The sequence below is a fragment of the Atta colombica genome, unplaced genomic scaffold (genome assembly GCF_001594045.1).
Source record: "Atta colombica isolate Treedump-2 unplaced genomic scaffold, Acol1.0 scaffold215, whole genome shotgun sequence".
Lineage (NCBI taxonomy): Eukaryota > Metazoa > Arthropoda > Insecta > Hymenoptera > Formicidae > Atta > Atta colombica.
Genome location: NW_017259311.1, coordinates 7686 through 18053, shown reverse-complemented (window position 1 = coordinate 18053; position 10368 = coordinate 7686). Strand labels below are relative to the sequence as shown.

At 30.0% G+C, this 10368-nt stretch overlaps 2 protein-coding genes across 7 annotated transcripts in view; one reads left to right on the top strand and one right to left on the bottom strand.

The window, feature by feature from the left end:
- The window catches only part of LOC108687736 (rhophilin-2), a 45989-nt gene extending 36118 nt beyond the window's left edge, over positions 1-9871 (top strand). For 5 of the 6 annotated variants that reach the window (XM_018193664.1, XM_018193663.1, XM_018193662.1 and 2 more), the window contains 8 exons: positions 2894-2971; positions 3820-4203; positions 4654-4752; positions 4865-5135; positions 5275-5469; positions 5600-5829; positions 6967-7119; positions 9504-9871. In XM_018193664.1, the coding sequence (XP_018049153.1) occupies positions 2894-2971; positions 3820-4203; positions 4654-4752; positions 4865-5135; positions 5275-5469; positions 5600-5829; positions 6967-7119; positions 9504-9704 (1611 nt within the window). In that variant the 3' untranslated portion in view covers positions 9705-9871. Of the gene's footprint in view, positions 1-2893; positions 2972-3819; positions 4204-4653; positions 4753-4864; positions 5136-5274; positions 5470-5599; positions 5830-6966; positions 7120-8731; positions 8847-9503 lie in introns of all 6 variants that reach the window. The other variant, XM_018193661.1, reaches the window with a different exon arrangement.
- Positions 1548-2659, bottom strand: LOC108687738 (protein tilB homolog). The gene is made up of 3 exons (XM_018193666.1): positions 2331-2659; positions 1659-1929; positions 1548-1574 (listed from the first exon to the last, which is right to left on the bottom strand). Exons 1-3 carry the CDS (start codon positions 2657-2659, stop codon positions 1548-1550), a joined length of 627 nt encoding a protein of 208 aa, XP_018049155.1.
- Positions 9872-10368: the final 497 nt, after the last annotated feature.

Genomic DNA, 10368 nt, shown 5'->3' with positions numbered 1-10368 from the left:
ATTATATATATATATATTCATTAATATACATTAATAATGTAATATTTAATAAATTTTGAAAATCTTCAAAATCTCTATGCCGTAAAAAATATCGAGGATAGATATTTAAATATCGAGGATATTAGAAGAAGCAAATTGTTACAATTGGTTCTTTTAATTATTAAAGAAAACAATACGTTTTTATAAACATATACATAAATATACTTATGACATTTTTACTATTTCATTTAGTTTGTTGGCCGTAAATTGTATTGTAAAATATAGTCTGTTTATGTGATTTTTGCTGTTGAAAGTAAATATTTCATTCTGTGAATTAGTTGTTTTATTGGATACATAAGCTATAGGCATGTTATTATTTCTTTTGTATATTTCTTCTATGTACATTATAACAATAACATATATTTAAATTGATATGTATACTAATTTTTTATTTGTATTTTCTCGAATGAAGAATAAAGAGTTAAGCGTTAGTTATAGTTCGATCGAGAAAGACTGAGGCCAAGTTCACACCATGACGGAAAAGCGGAAAGCGGAAAAGCGGAAGCCAATCGAAACTCGCAGTAGTAGTAGGTTGTACATTTCGCTTGTTTGCTTCTGTTTTTCCGCGAGTTCTGATTTGCTTCCATTTTTCCGTCAAGGTGTGAACCTGACGGCCTGGTACAATGTAAGAATTTATGCTATGTTTAGAATTGATAAATTAATTATTTCTTTCTTTTAGTGATTGAGATAGATATTAATTTAATAACTAATTCAAGACAAATCTGTATTAATATATTTTTATAAATTTTGATTTTATATTCTAAAATAAATATTTTGTATGAAGTATTTTATATTTGATTTCATCGTAATCTTGAATATAGATACATGTTTGAGATAATTGTAAATATGACAATTTGTCTCATTTTATTGTCAATAACAACTTGTCTTCTCTTTCTTACAAACAAAATTTATCTGCAGTTTTACTGAAAAGTTTTATGAAATGAAGTTTTATGAAAAATTTTAATTTTAAATATTTGAAAACATTGATATATACGAAATAAAATATAGATTATATTTAATTAAAGATGTATTGGATCAATGCTTATATAAATATTCGTTAATTTAAATATATACATTATATCTATAAAGAACCTAATAAAAAATTGTAACAAATAGTTTCCTCTGTCATGTAATTGTATTAATTAATGATTACCTATAAACGGAAACTTCAAGAACAACAAAATCGGGATTGCTTTCATCATTTAATCTGAATGGCACTTTTGCTTGATTTATATTGTATGCTCTTCCGTCTGGAGCGAATAATTTCAGCACACGTTTTGAATGATTACTCGTATTCGAAATATGATGCTTTTTCTCTTGTTTTTTCATAAATCGTTCAGCGATAACGATTCTATCTTCTGGCGTATGATAACTAGGTTGCTTCCAGAAACGTTCATTTTCTGGCTCACCATCCTGCTCTGTATTTTCATTTTGTTCGTTCTTTGTATGTTTCGCTTGCTCCTCTGTAATATTCTAAGGAAAATATTATACGCTCGTCTTTGTATTTTTCATGCGTAAATGAATCTACGACATAACTGTTTACATACTTAGAAGACTGCAGATAATTTAAAAGACATTTATGTATAATGACAATACTGGAAATCATTTATTTAATTTACCATTTGATTGATTGTTTCTATGGTTTCATGTTCAGCATTACGACGAATGCGTTGAGCTATCCTAGTTTTCTCATAATGCCAATAGCTCTCAATAACATCATCTTGCGCTCGCGAATAGATCTGCAATGCCTTGATACGTTCCGACCTTTCAATCTCCTGCATGTCAAACTCTTGCAATTGTGGTAAAGTCGCTACAACATATTGTCTATAATATTCATAATCCGTGCACGGATTTCCCATTAAAATCAAATGCTCCAAATGTTCATTACATCTATGTAAAACATGAACCATAGTTTAGAGAGAATCGAAAGGGAATTTATAGTTCTATTAAAATTATATAATAGTCTACTGTGAAAATTATATCAATTAATGCACAATTGATCAAAGTTTAACTTTGACTGATCTTGATAGTTGGACTTTGTTTAATTAATCAGGTAAATTATTTGATACATTTCTTAACTGATGAATTTTATGATATTAATAATGAGAAATTATCTACATATAATTTATACATCCTAATAATTATGTAATATCATATAATAATATAGGGCAATAAGTTCTTTAATTCATTCCCTTGATCATTGTATTGTACATAATTTTATTTCGTAAAAGTTGCATAATGCGATTGATCGATTGAATTAGTAAACGTCTAATATTTATAAAAGAAAATACCTGAGACTTTTTACACTTTGTAAATTTCCAATAAAATTGAGGGTGAGATCTAACTTCTTTAAACTCTCTAAACCCTCCAGATTCTCAATAATCTCGATGTTATTGAGGGCCAGGTTCAAATATTCCAGTCTCTTCAACATATTCAGATTCTCTATTTTCGATATGAGATTATTCTGCAATAAGAGGATCTTGAGATTTCTGCAGTGTCTATCTATCAATTGAATTTTATCGATATTCTCTTGGTGCAAAGCTATTTCTTCCAACGTCGATATTTCGCCCTCATTATGCTCCGAACGTTTCCGTATTAATTCAAGAGTAATTTTTACCATTTTTATCTTGCATTAGCTTCTCACTTAAACGCACTTTAACCAGAATCACGGAGGAAAATCGCAAATATCGTGAATAGAAATATCTAACCAAGAAAGCGTCGTAGTTGCTATGAGGATATCGATTTAACATTGTCAATCATGTTTTCTGATTCCACGTGCTACATGCACGTGTCATGAATTATTGATTGACACCCCGCATGAACGATTTTTTATTATTTATTTTTTCTCTTGTAGGATTTCATCTTGGAGCATTATAGCGAAGACGGGGAAAACTATGAAGAAGCTATAGCTGATTTGATGGAAACCAGACAGGTAAACAAATAATGCATGTTTTTTCTCCATATTATTCCATAATAGTAATAATTTTTACAGAAGTTACAAAAAATATATACAATTTTTTATCTTTCTTATTTATATATTTCAGAAATTTTCTATGGAGAACTTTGCATTGTTCAATTTTTTTTTATTATAAAATATCATAATTTTCGATGAATTTTTGAATATTATTCCAAATATACATAATTTAAGTTAATAAACATAAAAAGAGATAATATAATACGAATGTAAATTTTTCGATCTTAAAACACCATCAAGTAGAATCAAAGTAATAATCACTTTATTAAATTTACAAGCAATTTAATAATTTTTTTATGCTAATAAGCATCTTTATAAAAATATTAATAATCAGATAATAATCTGAACAATCAACGAGAATTTTAGAAATAATTTATTGCAAAAAATAACTTCGGTTGAATTAGTATAACGCCGTTCCGGAAAAAAAAGAAAAAAAAAAGAGTTTCAATTTTAAACCTTAACTGAGGCAATATTTTTTGTAATAAATTATTCGCAAATTTTAAGATTTTCTCATTAACATCTGATTATTAATATTCTTATAAAGATGTTTAGGGGGGAGGGGGGGGGGGAGATAAAAAAGATTATTAAATTGCTTGCAATATAGATATTACTATTCTGGTTCTGCTCATGATGGTGTTTCAAGCATATTGCGCGCCAAAATAGATTTCGGCGCGTAATATGCAGAATTATAATAGATATATGTATATAAATTCATATAAGAAATATTTAAGTACTAAGAACCTGCTTTGATCGATTATAAAGAAAAATTTTATATAAATAAATACTTTATTATTTTATATTCGCAGGCTACAAGGACACCGACCAGAGATTCAGCAGGCATCGCGTTACTCCTGCGTTATTATAATCAGCTTTATTTCATAGAGAGACGTTTCTTTCCACCTGACAGAAGTCTTGGCATCTATTTTGAATGGTTCGATTCGTTGACAGGAGTGCCGAGTTGTCAACGAACAGTTGCCTTCGAGAAAGCATCCATTCTTTTTAATGCCGGTGCGCTTTATACGCAACTGGCTGCCAAGCAGGATCGTCTGACGGCTCGAGGACTCGACCAAGCAGTCGACGCTTTTCTCAGAGCGGCTGGCACTTTTCGGTATATTCATGAGAATTTCACAAATGCACCAAGTATGGATTTGGGTCCAGATATGCTGGAGATGCTGGTACAGTTGATGCTTGTGAGTTCTCGCTTTAGTCTTATAATTTAATGTTTGTTTTGATAGTTGTTCAAATAAAAAAAACTATTCTATCACATAATCAGGGCCGTTTCAAGCCGGGGTATAACGGCAGCACATCCTTGCAGCCGATGGTATATCTTTATAAAAACAATCGTACAAAAATAATCGTACCGCCACGTGCGCATGGCGGTTTTCATGTTGATTATAGCCGTGATAGTATTTATTTGGATTTAGTGAAGATTGATATGAATTATTTGGATCGATACAAAAGAGAGGTAGGACGCTCTGCATTCAGACGCAATAAATCTTTGAAACGGCGCTGCTTATAATTAGTGATCTCTTATTTATAATATTTTTTATAATATTATATAATATTAAATAATATTAATATTTTTTAATATTATGTATTACATACAATACTATTAACGATTAATTCATTTCGCATTTTAGGCTCAGGCAAGGGAGTGTCTCTTTGAAAAACTGGAACTTCAATCGAAGGACAGCAGAAACGTCGATGTTTGTTTAGATCTTGCTCAAGAGGCAGCTCAGGTAAAAGAAAAGAAAAAAGAAAAAAACTTTTTCACAATTTTTTTGTGTCCATTATCGGTATATAATATCGGTGTATAATAAAGTACATGAATTATGAAGATGATTAATCCAGGTTGCAGCGATATATAATGATGTCCACGGATTGATATCACGCGAGCCAGTTCGTGATTACGTCCCGGAGACGTGGATTTCGTTGATACTAGTGAAGCGCGAACACCATCTTGCCCTCGCTCACAAGCATATCGCTGTTGGTCTGCTGGACAGACCAATTGCTGAATTTCGCGTGGAAACAAAGCTCACGTTGGAGCATATTCAAAAGAGCGATGGGAAAACTCAATTGGACGCAACTATTCCCAGAGATGACAACGAAAGGAAATTATTAGGTTTTACATTTACGCGAAATTTATTTTATATAAATGACATTGATTTAAAATACTAATAAATGATATTTTTACGTCGCCATTTCTTCTTTTTATTTATTCTCAGTAAGAGACGTATATGAACAGAAACTTCTTATTACAGGCAAAGCACATCTCAGAGAAGCTCTTGTTTTGCATGACGAGAGTCAACGGCTTCAGAGAATGTGCCGCGAGCTGAAGGGTAAACAAGCTCTAGCGAAGGTTCTGAAGAAAGCTCAAGAAGCAACGCTTGAAAGCTATAATAGATTTGGTAATGAAGATGATTTTCGAGAACTTTTGGATCCACCGGATATTATCGGTACGACGCTTTGTAAAAAAATTTATTAATCAAAACATAATTAATTTTTGTCTCTTCCATTTCGATGAAAATAAATTATAATATCAAAATGCATATTTTTTATTTTGTTCTTTTCTATTTGCAAATGTAGCCTCGACAAAATTTCAACTTAGTATCACTCATCCCGATTTTGGGCAGCACGGAGTGGACGACCTTTTCAAGTCGTTGGGACCTGTAGCGATATTTTCTGCCAAACGTCATTGGACAGCACCGCGATTGATACAACTTCAAAGAGGCCCTGACGGCGAAGGTTTTGGATTTAGTGTACGGGGTGATGCTCCGGTGATAGTAGCAGCCGTCGATCACAATTCACTAGCGGATGTAAGATAATCTATCCAATACAGGATAATGGTTATAAAATTATATGATCTTGCATAAAATTTATAATTTGCAATTATACGGATATATTTAGAAAAATAAATGCAAAAACTCTAATCTTTTTTAAAATAATACTGATAACCGTTTGCTCAATTAATTTCGACATAGTATTTCGACAAAATAATAATGATATAGCTCATTTTAGCGGCATATTTATCAAATTAAATTTAGAAAGAAATTGTGTAATAATTGGAAAAAATATTTTATCTATCTATATTTTAGAAAAATAATTGCTTATAAAAATGTACAATTATTTCTAAATTATAATGTAGAAATATTGCAACATAAAATCTGATATATTCAGCATTAAATTTAGTTTTAGCAGCAAAATTAAAAATTTTTAAGTCAAACGGCTCTTAAAATGTATATATGAACTGATTTTTCTGGAAGTGTTTATCGAACAATTTCAGTTTGAAAATAATCGGTTGAAAATAATGTGTTCTGATTTGTATTTGTTCAATATGTTACCGGCTTCTCCTTTCATTCTTGAAAGAAAGTGAATTAAAAAATATTTACATCTCAAATTGGATTTATCAAATTTTTGATAAATATCATTTAGAAATTTTATTCTGACAAAATTGTTGTGTTATGGCAAATTATCTTTGTTAGCGCAATTATTGCAAAATTGTCGTCAGTTGATGATGCCATTATTGTATAATATTTCCACAATTTATCTTATCGGGGTAACAATCCTCATTATCTAATATATTCATTTTAGTGGAAAAACGTTTTGCTGAAATTATTCCATGTTTTGAAACACTTCAGTGAAATTTCAGCATTTTAGAAAAATTTCTGTTTAATTTCAGTTCAGATTTTTAAAAAAATTTATTTTCAGCAAAATTTCGAAGAAATTTCAGTTCCATTTCAGCAATTTTTCAGTATGTTATCTGAAAAATTCACATTTAATGAAATCTCAACAAATTTTCAGTGATGAAAATATTCTAAAAAACGAATAATTTTAGCGAAATTTTTTACCCAATTGTCTTCAATCTTTCTTTTTGTGATTATATAATGCATTTAATTGCAATTACGATCACAAATACCTAATAATATTAATAATAACAAAACTTTCTTTTTCAGGTGGGCGGAATGAAGGAAGGTGATTTCATAGTCGGCATCGGCGAAAAAGATGTTAAGTGGGCATCCCACGAGCAAGTCGTGCGGATGATAAAACAATGCGGTGACTTTATAAATTTGAAATTAGTCACCCCAATGGATAGGAATTATCTAAAGGTAAATGATAAAATTTATAATTAATAATATTCCGATAAAAAATATAATGCAACACGTTAGTTAAGATAAGAATACTCTAAACATTATATAGGGTAAGATCGTCCAAAAGTACGTATCGTTAAAGAGTACGCATTAAGCTTTACCCAGTAAATGGATGAATTGAAATGGATTGAAAGTTTATCTGTTGTCTGGAGTGCGTATTTTAAGTAAGAAAAATTATATTATTAGATTCTATCAATTGAATTCAATGGGATTAAAAAATTGTATTTCCTATTCAGAATTTTGACTTGAGAAGTATTCACGACGCACAGAAAAAAGCTAGTATTATTTTTAGATTGAAAGGCATAAAAATGTGCTTCATGAAATTCCTATAAATAAATAAAAATGCATTTGGATTGAAAAAGAAATTTATTTTAATGTTCGCGAATGCGTATTTGAAAATGTTGACCCATTTTAATTCACATTTTAATTATTGTTTACTGGATACGGCACAACTATATTAGATTGCAACAGCTGTAACTCATACAGAACATATCTTTTTGATTAGCCAATCTGTGTAAAAGATACTTGTAATCGTTGCAATGAAATAATGTCTCAGAATAGCGATAGCGATAGAAATAACACGATTTCAACCTATCAGAAACAAATCTACAAAACAAAGATACAATGGAATATACAGTTTTTGATAGATTAAAATCGTGTTATTTTTATCGCTATCGCTATTTCTTCGCATTGTATCCGGAGCTTAAAGAAGATATATTAGGAGATTATAAATTTGTGAATTTGATTTTCATTTTCTTACTATATTTGTCACGAATAAATTTATCGATTTTTACATTAATTTGTTACTTTATGAGTCTGTACCATTTATATTATGTATATAAAAAAGACATTTACCTTTTTTGTTTTATGTGTATAAATTTTTTGTATTATTTTGTATAGTGATAGATATATTTTACTTAATATTATATCTGTAATAATTTTTATACGGTTGCATTATTAAAAGTAAAAAGTGACGTGATGTCCGCAAAAAGTACGCACTTGAAAACTTGATCGAGCCCGTAAGAAACAATGATACTGTAGATAATGATAACGATGATACATGTATTTTGTAACGGTTGTATTTGTATTCTAAATTCGATGAAAATTGAATTCTGATCCCCTCTTCTTGAAAAGTATCACCAGAGAGAAAGAGGACATGGCAGTCTTTTTTCTGTAACCGCAAAATGTCTTCGCATACTACTATACGTCCTTTGAAGAAGTGGATGTAAACTACACAGCAATTTTTTTTTTTGCAATGCTCCTAATGGAAATAAATCACTGAAATTGTTGAAATCTCTATTAATTTGATAGATTTTATTTCAACAATTTCAACGATTTATTTCTATCAAGAACACCGCAAAAAGGAAATAGATATTGCTGTGTAGCTTTATATCCACTTCTTCAGAGGACAATAGTACGCGGGGACATTTTTTAGTTACAGGAAAAAGGCTCTCATGTCCTCTCTCAAGTTTCTCTCTGGTATCACATTCATAAAATTAAGAAAATACTATAGTGTACGTTACGTATACTATAATATTTCCCTAGTTTTATGTATGCGATATTTTTCAAGAATAAGGGCTCTGGTACCAAAGCAGCTGGCTCTAGGCCCATTATCGATTGCGCTGGGATATCGACCGTCGATCGAAAACTTATTTATGTGAACTCTGCACGTAAAAATACTTCAGGTATTTATAAAAATTTATATTTAATTAAAAATAAAAAGCTTTTCAATCAACATTGTTTTTTACAATAAGCGACACTTTTTTAATAGTGTGTACTCTCGAGAAGACACTTGCCCAAGAGTACGCATTTTTACCTTTAGGCCTGGTTGCACCAATATTACTTTGACTTTAAGCGAGACTTAAAACTCTCTCTGTCTCGTTTTAAAGCTGAAAAAGAAACAGAGTCAGACAGAGATCTGAGAGCCTCGCTTAAAATCAAAGTAACGTTGCAATAGGGTTTTAATTAAGGTAAAATTAATTTCCTGAATGAATGTTTGTATCAAATTGATACCTGACCAATTTTTCAAATTATAAAGTTCAAATTATAAAAAATAGTTTAAGCAGCATTTTATTACTGCTCAAACTCGGATTCTTGTATATACATACAAATTATACAGCATGAAGGAAAAGAACGTACTTTTGGGCGGTTTTATCCTATGTAGCAATATATAATAGAGATTAGATAATTGAAATTAATTAGTTTTGATAATAAATTTTTCTATTTGTCTATTTTTACATTCTCTTTTTTATTAAAAAAAAGATAATTGTTATAAATAAAATATTTCTCTGACAAATAATAATCGGTCAATGCAAAAGTACAGTAGAAACTAATTATTTTAGAAACCAGGAAAACCCAACAATCACGATAAGGGCAGCGTCTCGGCGAGCAGCTCTTCTGGAGTTTCTTCCGGACAACCAAGCCCGGCGGGATCCGTCACTACAGCGCACGTAGTGAGAAGGCTTCCGTGGAATCCATTTAAAAAATCTGGCATCCATCGCGAGAACAGAGATTTAACCTTTGACAATGTTATTCTCAGATGATTATCGGATTAGAGATCGTTCGGTCCAATTATCGTACATTATTGTATGAGCTTAGAACATGCTGCGATGAATTGATCGAAATAAAAATTAATCAAAATTCACCGATTGCCAAAATTGAATGTTGTTTGGTATACATAACAATTCACTATGTCAAAATTTCATATTAATACCGATAATATTCCATGTTAAATATAATAAATATATTTATGTGTAAAAGACTTTCTACAATAAGCAATTACTTAAGCTTTAAGTCTTAAGCCGTAAGAAATTGATCAATCATAATCAATTACGATTAAAATATTATTTGGCTTATTGTAGAAAATCTCTAACATTGATTTTAATTAATTCATTGAGCGAGTAATGATTGAAATTGTATATCGCTAAATATCGGAAGCATTCAGAATTTTTCTGTTTGTCTGTGGTTAGCAAAGTTTTAGCTGCTCAAGAAAATTTTTCTTAAAATTCTTTTTATAATTTTTTAGATTTTTCAATTTCTCAGAATTTTTGTATAATTTCATAATTTTTTAAAAAATTTCTCATATTATTTATATACGAATTGGAACTTTTCAGAAGTAGTGAGAAAATATTACATTATTTCTAGAATTCATGAGAATTCTGAAATATTTTAAAATTTTTAAGAAATCTCGTTCTATAATTTCTGAAG

What these genes read in the sequence shown, in the direction of transcription:
- LOC108687738 (XM_018193666.1), bottom strand. Translation starts at nt 2,659, where the DNA reads ATGGTAAAAATTACTCTTGAATTAATACGGAAACGTTCGGAGCATAAT. An exon ending in CAAAGTGTAAAAAGTCTCAG is followed by an intron (nt 1,930 to 2,330) that starts GTATTTTCTTTT and finishes TGTTTTACATAG; the next exon opens with ATGTAATGAACATTTGGAGC. An exon ending in TAGAAACAATCAATCAAATG is followed by an intron (nt 1,575 to 1,658) that starts GTAAATTAAATA and finishes GTATGTAAACAG; the next exon opens with TTATGTCGTAGATTCATTTA.